Raw genomic sequence first — 14,518 nt, 5'->3', positions numbered from 1 at the left:
GACGCAACGGACAAAATGTGACATCTTCCGACCCAATGGGACACGTTGAGACCCAAAAGGAGACCCGCTGGAGGCGCTGTAGACGATGTATGGCTGTATTGTAATGCTATTAACCCACTGACGGCCAGACACTTGAGCAAGTGGACCGATCATCCCATCATAATCTGGAATAAACCGTCATTTTACCAGAATAAGGTTGTAATTTGCCAAGATAAAGTCATTATGTCTTAATCTTCCAGTTAACGAATAGTCCGCCGCAGTCAACGAGTTTATGAAGACAGATGTGTGTTGCAACCAGATGTTTCCGTGGACTGCACAAGTCAACGAGGCCGAGACGGCCGGTGGACGGAGACACACGCGCACACACGCACACACACACACACACACAGTGTGTGTTTGTTGGTTCTGTTTCTTTGTTCAGCTGAGACGTCGGGTGTCCTGACCGTGAAGTGGCTAACGTGACTTTTTGTCACAGTTTTTTTTCCGGGCAGAACCCACCCACACGCACACTCACGTGCATACGCTCACGTGCACTTCCAAAACACACTCCTGACCTCTGAACTGAATCCAACTTCCTGCGGCGTGTTAGTCGTACGCGTCCTTCGATATCAAATGACAATCAGGACTACGGGCTGAGTTCACAAGACGTGCCGTCATGTCAAGACGGCGGCACGGAGTGATGCGTGTGTGATGACATCACTTCCTGTGATATCACCGGGAGCGTCTTACCTCCACGGCCAGGGAGCCAAGACTGTTCAGCAGTTTGTTGGTTGCCATAGAAACATCCTGGATGGCTTCGGGGTCCGATCGGACGTCCCTCTGCGACACAAACAGACAAGCATGCGCACGCATATTTTTACATAGCGGTTCCATAAAATGTCCACTGAAAATTCCTTTGGAGTGATTCGGAAGTAGGGAATGAGTGAATCATTTACATCCACAAGTGCTATGCACGTCCGTAACGCTACATAACGAGCGGCCTTAAACCTCACAAATTCACCAAAGGCCTTCTTGGAAAAGTCCACAGACAGACAAAATTATTTTATTGGAAAATAAAATAACGCGCTGCTCGAGAAGTTTGCTTCTCTCTACCACAGATGTCAAGACTTGCTACGCCAGCATGCTGCGGCAGCGCGGCTAATCGACGCGACTACGTGGCAGCCGTGTTGGTGGGGGCAATGTTCCCTTCAAAGGAAACATAAAGTCAAAACTTGCTAATTTCTCAACAGTTTTTCATGAGATTTACTTTTTTGTCAATCGAAATGCTATAAATACAGAACATTTGCCATCTACGGGCCTAGGGGTGCAACCTCGGGCCTTCCCACAAGGCGCCCTTAAGACCAACATGGCCACCGTGTGTAAAGGTTTGCTCAAATGTATTATTCAAAAGCAATCCCTCATTTTTTTTTTGAAACTTTATAGTATTCTTATATATGCCGTAGCAAGTAGCGATCCTGTAGTTGTGCTACAAGAATTGGAGAGTTAGAGTCGTCCAAATTCCGACTGTACCTTGAAGGTATCTGAATGCGGTTGATTGAACAAGTGGGAAGGGGGGCCTGACAAAAAACATCAATGATGTCATCGATTAGTTGACATCGATTCAACTATCATCACCGTAGCGTTGACTACGACAACTCTGAACCCCCCCCCCCCCCCCCCCCCAAAGCATTTAGGGCACTATATAGGGGCGAACCCAGGCAGGGGGGTCACGTACGACCCACCGAGCATTTATATTATACGCAGTCCTGTTAGATTTGTTACCTTCATTTTGACCGTTCTTTTCCTAACAGCAGGTTAATTCAATTATTATTATTTTTTTCATTTATCTAATTATCTGAAATATTTGACAAATTATTCCTAACTTCTTCTGACTAATAACTTTTAAAAATGACAATGAATGATCAATTTATTCTTACAATAACTGAAGGCCCAGGTGTCCCTTTTAAAATTCAAACGTGGACCTCGAGCATCGACGCTTGGCGAAGCCCCCCTGGCAGAGCTGACACCCCCCCCCCCCACCCCCTCCCACAAAATGGACGCAAGTCACTACAAAGGCCACAAGTGAATATCGTGGACACGAGTGAGGGATCCCCAGCACAGCCTCTCTTTGGATTTCTTTAGTTTTTTTTTGTTCGTGCGACTTGGACACAAATAAAGTGCCGGCTGGTCGTAAAACTGAAAAGTCCAGTTTTTTTCTTTTTGATTCCCGTCAGTGTTTTGCTGGCTGTGGCACGTTGCTATGGAAACAAGCATTTGAGACGGCGGCGCTCGGTCCGGGTTCACACGCTCCGTCAGCCACTCACTTCCTGTTTCCTGGGTTGGAAAAAAGAAGCCTCGGGCAGCACAAAGTGAGACCGTCGACAAAAGAAAAGAAAAGAGACGCGCCCCGACACGCCTGCAAGCTCCCGCACGCACGCACGCACGCACACGCCTCCAGGTGAACGAGAGCTGACTGAGGTGTGTGTGTGTCTTTGGGAGGTTTTCCAGGCCGTCTCACCAGGACGGGTTTGAGGAAGTCCACGTTGTCCAGGAAGTTGCGCTCGGCCTGGTCGAGCCACACGAGCGGCGCGCGACACACCACTTCCTGCACCATCACGGCGGCCAGGGGGTCCGCGATGTCCACGAAGTCCCGCACGCCTCGGCCCCCTGACCTGCGAGGACACGCGTCCCGCAGGCGGACCCCGAAGCCTCTCAGGAGGACCTGAACACACGCGTTTCCCTTTGGTCACGCTTGTCACTCATCGATCGATCGATCGATCGATTATGGGATGTTGACCTTTTCCAAGTCCACATCCGCCTCCAGGATCTGGTCCACGACAAACGCAGGCAAGGAGGCGTTCCTCAACAGGAAGCTGGACAAAGTCTCCTCATCCCGCAGGAAGTGCTTCAACTTGAAGCCTGAAATGCACGCACGCACGCACGCACACACACCCGAGTCACATCAGGTGATGTGGGGGTTATTTGATGATGTCACATATTCAAGTTGTCACATGTCTGGACCAGCGACCGTTTACTTTTTTCATAAACTCTACTAAATTCAAACAATCCACCACACACACACACACCTCCCCTGGCTTTGTCTCGACTTGCAAGTAAAAACAGGCACGTGTGCGATTGCGAAAGGTTTTGCAGGGCCGGCGGGGGTGTCGAAAGTGTGTCGGCGCAGGCCGACCAACGTGCTGACTTGCCACGACGAGATCGGTCAAACGAGCCAGCGGCATTTCCAGCAGAGACGCCCGTCGGCTCACATCAGTCAAAAGCGCGCTCGGCGTCACTGTGTTTCCAAGGGGATGGCTTATTCTGGGACGTCGAATCTTGATCATGTCACAAAAAGAGGCAGCTTGTTGTGCCAACAGTGTATTGCGCAACCTCCAGTTACCATAGCAACATTCCTTTACCATGGCAGCTTCTGCAATTAAGGCAACATCCTGCCACCAAAGCAACCTCCCACTACCGTGACAACTCCTGCTACCATGGGAACCGCAATGTGTGTTAAGGATCACTGTCGGGCTGAAACTACACTGATCGGTCTGATCGGTATCGGCCGATAATTAGCATTTTATGCTGCTCGGCTTTAATGTCATAATTTGCCGATCTGATCGATAAAAGACATTGACTCCACGTCGCCGTCGTGTACAGTATATTCGAATCGAAAAGCGAGTTTATTTTTTAGCCTTGTCGCGTGTCTTTTGACGTAGTACCGTAAATACCTGACCACCAATAAAGTTATTTTCAAAAAACATGTCGGGAGTGTGAGACAGACAACACGTAACGCCGGATCAGACAACAAGACAACTGAGGGCGTTCGTTTAAGGCTCGAGGTATGTTTACGTACTTTTCATACGATACGGCTTGCAAGCAGCCAACAAAACGTTATGTGGCCTAGCAAGCTAGTGCTAGCACTAACGGTTGTAAGCGAACATGCAGGAGTTCTGTCGAACCGTGCTCTAAAGTTTCGGTGTGAGTGAAGTCATTTAATGACAGTAAGTCAGCACCCATTCTTTCTGTCACGTTGTAATGTTGGTTTGACCTGACCGATTAGAATCCACGATCTGATTTCCAACCTTTATGGAGCCAGCGCACATATTTTCCAATTGAAAAATCTCACGGCACACCAACAAACCAAAATGTCACAAAAAGTGGATACATTCATTACTGTATCGACTTCCTGCCATCTCATAGAAGACCATTCATTTGTTGTGTCTGTCACTATGCCTCACTGGCATAAATAGAGGAACAAAGATACATTATTTATTGTAAATATTGTAAGTATTTTTGGAGCAATTACATAAGTATATACAGTAAATGAACAAGTCATTTAAATAGACATTCATCCATCCATCCATCTTGTGATCGGATCGTTGATCGGTTATCTGTTTTTTCAACTCGCTGATCGGCCCCAGAAATCCTGATCGTGCAAATTCTAGCTGAAACTAACAATTACATTCATAATAGAATAAACTGTCGATTATTTTCTCAAGTGAGCGATGAATCTGATGTTTCCAACAAAAACTTTGAATTTCAATCCCTTTATTCCCAAAAATTGACAGAGTAGAAAATGCACCAATATAAACGGATGATGATTCAGTTCCCGGCTTGGTCCGCAACATCTACGTAGAAAATCTGCAAAAATGTTGATCAGTGGGTTCCAAAGTCAAAGCAACAGTCTGCAAATGTCTTATTTGAAAAAACAAAAACAAAGATAATCGGTCTGCTTTGATGGAGGACGACAGAAATCGGAGAACAGCTGCATTTACTGTTAAAGGAGAACTAAACCCTCCATGTCAAAACTTCCTGTTATAGTATCAATATGCATAGCTTCTTTATCTTATGCCATTTACCTAAATCTATGATGTAATTATTCTAAAAAAAAAATAATAATACTTTTAAAAGCGCGCACCATTCCACACACCTTCCGGCGAAAGGGAGGACGTGATGTCATAGCGCTAGCTAGCTAGCGTGTTCCCTGGCATTGGAGCAAGCCTGGTTTGTTGCTGGTTTGTAGTCGTGTGGCTAGCTGCGAAGGCCGGCGGGCTAGCACCGTATTCTACCATTTAATCACTCACAGCGTAATCAATTAGCCATTTTTGTAGCGTATTAAATGAACCATCGAACATGATTTGGGGATGGTGTTGCGTTGATGTGTGTGGCAACAATATAGGACGGTAAGAAAACTACGTTCAGGACGGCCGGCCACCAACTTTGACTTGACGAGGTTCGAATGAACATGTCGTGCTTTTAGGCCGACCGGGTCGTAATAATGACGTGACGGTTTTGTTTCGGTCGGTACCTGTTCTGCTGCTCTGGAGCTTTCTGAGGGCACGGGCGAGCTCCTTAAAGCCGTCCAAGTTTTTGTCATCCTGACTGTACAGAAGAATCTTCTTGGCGTCGGAAAACAGACGAGAGATTCTGCACACACAAACCATCTTCAGTCCACTGTCGCAGACAACAACACTGCTACGACATTCCCCGTCTGCTCCTTTTCACCAGTAGGCGGTGCTGCCGACAACTCCGACGCTTTCACCTCCAGCTGAAGGAGTTTTCTCTTGTCGATTGCTGCGTTAGCTATTCAATTCAATTCCATTCAACCCTGACTTGAAAACCTAAACTTAGCTTGAAACCCTACCCATGACTTTAAACCCTAATTCGAAATCCTAACCCCTGTTTAAAACTCTAACTTATTTTGAAACCCCAACTGCAAACGCAAACCTGTCTTGAAACCCTACCTTCAAAGCCCATAGATTTATTTGAAAACCTAACCCTGGTTTGAAACCCTAACTGGAAACCCCAACCCAGGCTTGAAATCTTAAATATAGCTTTACACCCAAATTAAGAACACTAATTGGAAACCCTAACCAACATTTAAAACCATAACCCTGGCTTTGAAACCCTAACCTTGTTTTCAAAACCCTAATCGCAAACCCTAACCCAGGCTTGAAATCCTAACCATGGCTTTAAACCAAAATTGGAAACCCTAATTTAAACCCAAATCAATGTTTAAAACTGGTATTGAAATGCTAATCTAAAAACCTAACCAAGGCTTAAGATCTCACACACAAATTTGAAATCATGTTTAAAACTGAAACCCGGGTTTGAAACCTGAAGTGGAAACCCAAACCCTAATTTGAAAGCATAACCCTGGCTTGAAAGCCCTACATTTCTTAAATACTCGAACCCCGGAGTGAACACTAATTGGAATACCTAACCCTGGTTTGAAACCCTAATTTAAAATCTTAACCATGGCTTTAAGCCCAAATTGGAAACCCTAATCTAATCTTAAAACCCTTAACAGAGGCTTGAAACCTGAATTGGAATCCCAAACCTGTCTTGAAATCCTAATTTGAAACCCTGACCCAGTCTTGAAACCCTATTTGGAAAACTTAACGCTGGTTTGAAACCCTAACCCAGGCTTGAAACCTTAAACTCAAACTGGAAGTCCAAATTTGAAAGTCAAACTGAACGGAATGAAGTGAAGTGAAGTGAAGCAAAGCGAAGCAGGTCTCACATGGAGTCGTTGAAGTTCCCGACGACGCCCGGCGACTCGCCCGGTGTGGGGCTGCGGAAGCACGGGTTGTTGGCGTTGCACAGGATGCCCTGTATCCACGGCAACGTGCCCGCCGAGGGCATGGCCTTGTTGGGGAAGTGACCTGCGGACGGGAAACAGGAAGTCAACGGGCGCGGCCGCACGTCGCTCGGCCTTGACCCCTGACCCCGGATGCACGACGGCGCAATCGGAAGACAACGGAAACCTTTTATGAAGTCTGATTAGATAACAAACAACAAGCCGACGGTGCTGACTAAACTCCTTGTCCTCCATCTTCATTCATTCATCCAACACATCTGATTGAAGTTGTTTTTCACTGGACGAGCCCCAAAAGCGAGGCTACTACTCAAATCCTCATCTTCAAGGCCCTAATATTCAAAACTGAATGCCCTTCCCATTCAAAACAACAACAAAAATACCAACTGGAATAAAACCTCCTCTGCATTTGGTATTGGTGGTATTTGAGGTATTATTTCTAGGTATGTTGTATGTGCCTGTGTGTTTTTTTCCCATTTATTTTTTACGGTATGTGAAACTGAGGGTGCGCCTCAACAAACATGAAAATATGATGTGCTCGCGGTATTTTTTTTATTTGTGATACTCATTATCAGTTATCGCTATCAGTTAGGAGAGCGGGTCGTCCAAAGTGTCCTTGGGCAAGACACTGAACCCTAAATTGCTCACAGTGGGCCTGGCAGTGCTTGGATGGCAGCAGCTGCCTTTTGGTGCGTGAAAGTTAGCCTCTGTAAAGCACTTTGGGCACCGTATGGTGTAGAGAAAGCGTTATATAAGTGCGCTCCGTTTATCATGACATTACATGCAGTGTTGGGAAGATGACTTTGGAAATGTAATTGGTTGCAATTAAAAGTTACCCTGTTGAAAATGGAACAGGAACACTCTATTTCAATGACTTTCTCAAAGCAAGTGATTACATTTTGATGACCTTTCCTAAGTTTGAATGAATGCATCAGCATGACAAAAAAAGTGGATTCAAACTACAGATCATTATTTGAATTTCTTCTTTACACAAATAATAAACTCATAACAAAACATCTAAATACATCATTAAAAAAGCATTATATGTGGGTACAGGATGGGGAAAACAAGATACCATGTTGACCTCATGACAAATGCACAATTTAGACAATATGGCTAGATAAGACAACCAGATAAGTGAATGTTCCATAAAACAAGTCCAAAATGATCGTGGCAAATGTTCTTTTCCGTGTAACTAGGACTGCACTGCACATGTGCACCTTTTGACGTGAGCTGAGAGAGCCAATCTGTTGTGGCGATTTTTCAAATGTAACTCAAATTTCCAAAAGCAACTCAATGACACATTTTCTCCCAGTAATGTCATGAATTACGATGACGTGCATTTTGTAATTCAATCAAATGACCTGTTGTTACATGTAATTAGTTACTCCCCAACACGAATTACATGATGCATGACATCAAATGTATGCGATGCATAATGCGCACGTCGCGAAAGCACGTCTTGTGAAGTCGAAGATTTCGAGTGCGGCCTGACTTGGCGGCAACAAGTCACGACAAGTTACAAAAGTCCCAAGTCGCTGAATCACTGTGCAGACATTCCTCAGACGACTACAACAGCGCGCGCGCGCGTGCACGCACGCACACGCGGTTGGCAAAAACAGGCATTGCCTGTGTTGAGAACCATTGACCTGTTCCTCAGTCACTAGAAATAGATTCTGCTATAGCAGACCTAGTTAGTTCCCAACTACCAATGAATGATTGTGAATGCAGTAACTCGGTTTGCTTTTTAACCCAAATAAGAGTTTATCCACTTAAAACACATTCACTGCCGACTGAGGACCACGGTCTCAGATTTGGAGGCGCTGATTCTCATACCAGCCGCTTCACCCTCTGCTGCGAACCGCTCCAGTGAGAGTCGGAGATCACGGCTCGATGAAGCCATCGGAACCACATCGTCTGCAAAAAGCAGAGATGCAATACTGAGGCCACCAAACCGGACCCCCTCTACGCCTCGGCTGCGCCTAGAGATTCTGTTCATAAAAGTCAAACAGAATCGGTAAAAAAAAGGGCAGTCTTGGCGGAGTCCAACCCTCACCGGAAACGAGTCCGACTTACTGCCGGATATGCGGACCAAACTCTGACTCCGGTCGTACAGGGACCGAACAGCCCGTATCAGGGGGTTCGGTACCCCGTACTCCCGAAGCACCCCCTACAGGACTCCACGAGGGACACGGTCGAACGCCTTCTCCAAGTCCACAAAACACATGTAGACTGGCTGGGCAAACTCCTATGCACCCTCAAGGACCCTGCCGGGGGGGAGCATTTCGGGGTATCATTGTCTTGCTCAAGGACACCACTGCTGTGAGTCCGGGGGATGATGGCAGATGGTCCAGTCGGGGTCTTGAACCTAGGTCCCCCACGGTGGCAGGCGATGATCTTAAGCATTGGGCCAAGGGGGACAATCACCCCAGTCTGCCGATCCAGAGGCACTGTCCCCGATGTCCACGTGATGTTGCAGAGGCGTGTCAACCAGGACACCCCCACAACATCCAGAGCTTTTAGGAAATCCGAGCGAATCTCATCCACCTCCGGGGCCTTGACACCGAGGATCTTTTTAATCACCTCGGTGACCTCAACCCCAGAGATAGGAGACCCCGCCTCAGAGACCCCAGACTCTGCTCCCTCATGGGAAGGCGTGTCGGTGAAATTGAGGAGGTCTTCGAAGTATTCTCCCCACCGACTCACAACGTCCCCAGTCGAGGTCAGCAGCGCCCCATCCCCACTGTACACAGTGTTGATGGTGCTTCCCTCTCCTGAAGACGCCGGATGGTGGACAGGAATTTCCTCGAAGCCGTCCGGAAGGCTTTCTCCATGACCTCACCGAACTCCTCCCATACCAGAGTTATTGCTTCAGCGACCACCAAAGCTACATTCCGCTTGGCCAGCCGGTACCCGTCAGCTGCCTCAGGAGTCCCACAATCCAAAAAGGCCCAATAGGACTCTTCCTTCAGCTTGACGGCATCCCTCGCCGTTTGTGTCCACCAACTGGTGCGGGGATTGCCGCCATGACAGGCACAGACTACCTTATGGCCACAGCTCCGGTCGGCCGCCTCAGCAATGGAGGCGCGGAACATGGTCCACTCGGACTCAATATCCCCCGCCTCCCCCGGAACATGAGCAAAGTTCTGTCGGAGATGGGAGTTGAAACTCCTTCTGACAGGGGATTCTGCCAGACATTCCCAACAGACCTTCACAATACGTTTGGGCCTGCCAGGTCGGACCGGCATCTTTCCCCACCATCGGAGCCGACTCACCACCAAGTGGTGATCAGCTGACAGCTCCGCCCCTCTCTTCACCCGAGTGTCCAAGACATGCGGCCGCAAGTCCGATGACACGACCACAAAGTCGATCATCGAACTGCGACCTAGGGTGTCCTGGTGCCAAGTACACATGTGGACACCCTTATGCTTGAACATGGTGTTCGTTATGGACAATCCGTGATGAGCACAGAAGTCAAATAACAGAAGACCACTCTGGTTCTGATCAGGGGGTCCGTTCCTCCCAAACACGCCCTTCCAGGTCTCACTGTCGTTGCCCACGTGAGCATTGTAGTCCCCCAGCAGAACGATGGAGTCCCCAGCGGGAGCGCTCTTCAGCACCCCCTCCAAGGACTCCAAGAATGGTGGGTACTCTGAACTGCTGTTTGGTGCATCGGCACAAACAACAGTCAGGACCCGTCGCCCCACCCGAAGGCGGAGGGAGGCTACCCTCTCGTCCACCGGGGTGAACCCCAACGTAGAGGCGCCGAGCCGGGGGGCAATAAGTACACCCACACCTGCTCGGCGCCTCTCAGCGTGGGCAACTCCAGAGTGGAAGAGAGTCCAACCCCTCTCGAGAGGACTGGCACCAGAGCCCAAGCTGTGTGTGGAGGCGAGTCCGACTATATCTAGTTGGAACTTCTCACACACCAGCTCAGGCTCCTTCCCTGCCAGAGAGGTGACATTCCACGTCCCTACACCCAGCTTCTGTAGCCACGGATCGGATCGCCAAGGTCCCTGCCTTCGGCCACCGCCCAGCTCGCACTGCACCCCTATGGCCCCCCCACAGGCGGTGAGCCCACGGGAAAGGGGACCCACGTTACCCTAAAAACACCCCGGCCCCATGGGTGCAGGCCTGGCCACCAGGCGCTCCCTTTCGAGCCCCACCTTCAGGCCTGGCTCCAGAGGGGGGCCCCGGTGACCCACGTCCGGGCAATGGAAACCTAGATCCATTCATATTTTTCATCATAGGGGTCTTTTAGCCATGCTTTGTCTGGTCCCTCACCTCGGACCCGTTTGCCATGCGTGACCCTGGGGCGTCAAGTCCCAGACAACTTAGCTCCTAGGATCATTGGGACACACAAACCCCTCCACCACGATAAGGTGACGGCTTCCAGGAGGGGTGAGTGCGAATGGTTGTTTGTTTCTATGTGCCTTGCGATTGGCTGGCGAACAGTTCAGGGTGTACCCCGCCTCTTGCCCGAAGATAATTGCGATAGGCTCCAGCACGTCCGCGACCCTTGTGAGGATAAGCGGTACGGAAAATAGATTCATTCATAAATAAAGAAAGAAATTTCAATTTCAACCGATTTTCACAATCTGCAGTCCAGCCCAGTCGCTACCCGCCGCCAATAGTCTGGAAATAGGGGCGGGGCCAGTACGGATCGCGACAGGATCGCCACAACTTGGCCCAAACGGCGGATCCTCGTCGTCGTCGTCTCTTTTCGACAAATTCAACCCCCCCAAAAATTATTATTATTTTTTTTTAATAGGACTAACTCCCAGCATCCTCTTGGCGGCGTGCCCACAATGAAGTCATCCAAGTATCACGTCCATAAAAAAAGAAAAGAAAAAGATAATTGAGTATGAGGAGGTCGAGCTTATCAATTGTTCATCGGTCAGGCGCTCCGCTCGCTGATAGCAGGCCAATCGTCTTTAGGGCAGGACACGTGCGCGCGCACACACGCGAGCTGACGTGTTGACATGAGCGTCAAAGTCCGTCCGTTCGTCGTTTCAGTCGACGGGCGGGGAGCCGCTTTGTGCCGACCCTTTCAAAGTTCAAAGTTCAAAGGGGCCGCCAGACGCGACGTGAACGGACGTCGACGCGAAAGCGCATGCGGAACAAGACGCCGACACGAGCGTGTCGAAATCGGCCGGCGAGCGGTCGAGAAAAAAGGAAGGCGAAGCGAGCGGACTCACATTGGTGCTGCTCGTACGGCGGGTAGCTGAGGCGCACGGCGATGAGGATGACGAAGATGAACAGCGGCCACACGATCTCCACCAGCAGCTGCAGCTACACACAGCACAACACGAGTCGACGCGACACAAAACGAGTCAACAACACAAAACAATGTGTGTGCGTGTTGTGAACTCATCGATGGCATGCATGACGAAGAAAAGCTAACTCGTCGTGGATCTTATTCCGTGACTTTGTCGAGTAAACCTTTTCAACGACTCCCAAATAGTTTCCACTTTTCATCTTTTGGGTGAAATTTCCAAATTCAGCTAAAAGGTCCTTTGACCTCTACAGGTCAACGCCATTTGACCTTGGATCAACTTTTCAGCGTCCAACCGTGGAAAGCTTCAACTTGGAAGGTGAACGAGAAAATTCACTACAGATGAAAAGCTCAAAACCTTGTGTGCCTTTCTGTGACTCCTCCAGTATCTGTCGCGACCTGCAGATGACACTATAAGCTCAGTGCCACGCCCCTCTCTTCCCACCGTTCGAAGCCCAATATTCCCAACTTCAGGGAGTCAAATGTCACAGAGTGCCGTGAGAGACTGGAGGAGCCACAGAGAGGCACACAAAATTAGTTTCGAGAAGCTGGAATGCAGTTGAGCTGTAAAGCGGAGGGGCGACAAATCATCGATTATCAAATTAGTCGATTCAACTATTTTGACAATCGATTCATCGTTTCGAGACCTTATTTCATGTTAATTTGTCAAAATGTCAGTCTCTCGACAGTAAAAATTCTCCGATTTCGGTGGTCCTCCGATTTTCCATCCGTCCGTTTGCGTACGGGTTCTCCTCCTGACGGCCAATCGCAGGAGACCGATTGTTTTTTTTTCTTCAAAATAAGACGTCTGCTTTTACTTTGGAGAACAATCATCAACATTTTTGACGATTTTCTGATGGATGTCATGGCCCAAACCAGAAACTGAATCCGAATCACTTTGAAACTATGTCCTGTTTTTGAATGAAGGGATGGCAAAAGAAAAATATTCTTACTTGAAAAAATAAATAAATCATAATAATCAGATTGATTGATGATGAAAGTGTTTAGCTGCAGCCCTAAATGACGCATACAGTATGTGAACAGGTGAGACAACGACCTCTCACCTTCTGCCTCCGTCTGTACGTGAAGTTCTTCCACAGCAGCAGACTCAGCTGCGTCCGCTGGGACATGGCGGCGCGAGCGCCCGGCGCAGGCGCGGCACGGGCGGGAACGACGACCCTCGGCGACTCCGACGCACGTCTCAAAGGGGAAAGGTCAACAAACACGGCGTCAGATAGCGAAGGTGCTGATCACACCGCTTCCACGCACGCTATCATCTCCCGGGCTGCTCGCTTTATTAGGAACACCTGATTATCTCCCAGTGATCGCTAATCAATAACCAGTGTTGACCTGACGAGTGTTCCTAATATTCTGTCCTTCAGGCCAGAAGCCGGAACGAGAATAAACGGGGACGAAAGGGGCAACGTTGCCCGCCCTCCACGTCGGGAGGGGCGGGAGCATCTCCGGATCCTCGGCAAACTTTTGGCCTGCTCGCAAACACGGCCGCGGGACACACACACACACACACACCAAAAGCACTTTGGGTTGAATTGTATGTATGCATGTTTGGAAATAAAACGTTCCTAGAAATAAAATGTACAGCGTGTACACTATTACTCTGCATTACTGTATGTTTAAGAGTTGAAAAGGTCGTATAGAAAGTGTTTCTAAGAGTTTAGTCGGAGTGTAAGGGAAGCTTAATCAGAGTCTGGAGTGGTCGCTACTTCGCGGATTTCGTCTTTTGCGGGGGTGGTCTGGAGCCGAACCCCGCGGTGAAGGAGCCGTGACTCACCTTGCTTGATGATCAATCAGTCCAACTCATAAACCTCTTTGGAAGTCAAACGCAATCTCATCAATCAGGAGGTTGGCAACCATTCACACAAGTCAGTGGAGCATTTTGTTTTTGTTCAAAGTTTTCACGAATCAACTTGGAAATTACTAAGTGAGCAATCAAAAAGAAATGATGAGCATCTGATCGATCGACCGATCGATCGATCGATTGATTGTATGGCCTTGTCGATCAACTCCATCAAACTTGCTTTTCTCCCATTTCGTTGTCATTTGGGGCTCTGGCGAACTTTTCTACAACAAACTTGAGGTGACTTGTTGGAGAAAAACCCCACCTGAGGACTTCGAGGGGTCGCTGACGAAAAGACGTCATAAAACGTGAACTTACCACCTCTTCCTTCTCCTTCTTCTTCTCCTTCTCCTGCTGCTTCTTCTTCTCCTTCTTCTTCTCCTTCTTCTTCTTCTTGCAAGTTCGTCAGTGTAGTTTGTGTTCTTCGGCCGCTGAAGTACCGGCGTCAATGAACAGTAGTAAAGTCACGCGCTGCTTCCGCCAGGATCTTCAAAATAAAAGCCAATGCGCCCCTCAAAGCCGGATAGATACAAAGACGAGGAGATACCGTGAACTCGGTGCACTGCTCCGTCATTGGTTGAATCGACGTCACATGGTTTACGAGCGCCATGTTGTTACAAGCGTCTTGATTTCCCGCATAGGCGTGCGCTTCAATACGGTGGCTTTGCCCGGTTTTTGCCATTTTGGACGCGGATTTTTGCCCAACTGTTTTGTTTTGTGTGTGGCTGTAGACTGTTCGATTCGAATGCGTCGTTTCCCAAGAAAGCCACAAAGACTTCTTATTCTCTTTCAAACCAATCTAAAG

At 48.5% G+C, this 14,518-nt stretch overlaps 1 protein-coding gene across 3 annotated transcripts in view; it reads right to left on the bottom strand.

The window, feature by feature from the left end:
* The window catches only part of LOC133484360 (phospholipid-transporting ATPase ABCA1-like), a 35,393-nt gene extending 21,174 nt beyond the window's left edge, over nucleotides 1-14,219 (bottom strand). For 2 of the 3 annotated variants that reach the window (XR_009790383.1, XM_061786786.1), the window contains exons 1-8: nucleotides 14,032-14,219; nucleotides 12,920-13,055; nucleotides 11,779-11,872; nucleotides 6,506-6,647; nucleotides 5,291-5,409; nucleotides 2,777-2,898; nucleotides 2,498-2,701; nucleotides 730-819 (exon numbers count right to left, since the gene is read on the bottom strand). Coding sequence is in view for 2 of the 3 variants with exons in the window: in XM_061786786.1 (XP_061642770.1) it covers nucleotides 730-819; nucleotides 2,498-2,701; nucleotides 2,777-2,898; nucleotides 5,291-5,409; nucleotides 6,506-6,647; nucleotides 11,779-11,872; nucleotides 12,920-12,985 (837 nt within the window). In the remaining variant the exon portion in view is untranslated. The remainder of the gene's footprint in view (nucleotides 1-729; nucleotides 820-2,497; nucleotides 2,702-2,776; nucleotides 2,899-5,290; nucleotides 5,410-6,505; nucleotides 6,648-11,778; nucleotides 11,873-12,919; nucleotides 13,056-14,031) is intronic. The other variant, XM_061786784.1, reaches the window with a different exon arrangement.
* Between the last annotated feature and the right edge of the window lie 299 nt (nucleotides 14,220-14,518).

The sequence above is a fragment of the Phyllopteryx taeniolatus genome, chromosome 10 (assembly GCF_024500385.1).
Source record: "Phyllopteryx taeniolatus isolate TA_2022b chromosome 10, UOR_Ptae_1.2, whole genome shotgun sequence".
Lineage (NCBI taxonomy): Eukaryota > Metazoa > Chordata > Actinopteri > Syngnathiformes > Syngnathidae > Phyllopteryx > Phyllopteryx taeniolatus.
This window is presented reverse-complemented; position numbering and strand designations above follow the sequence as displayed.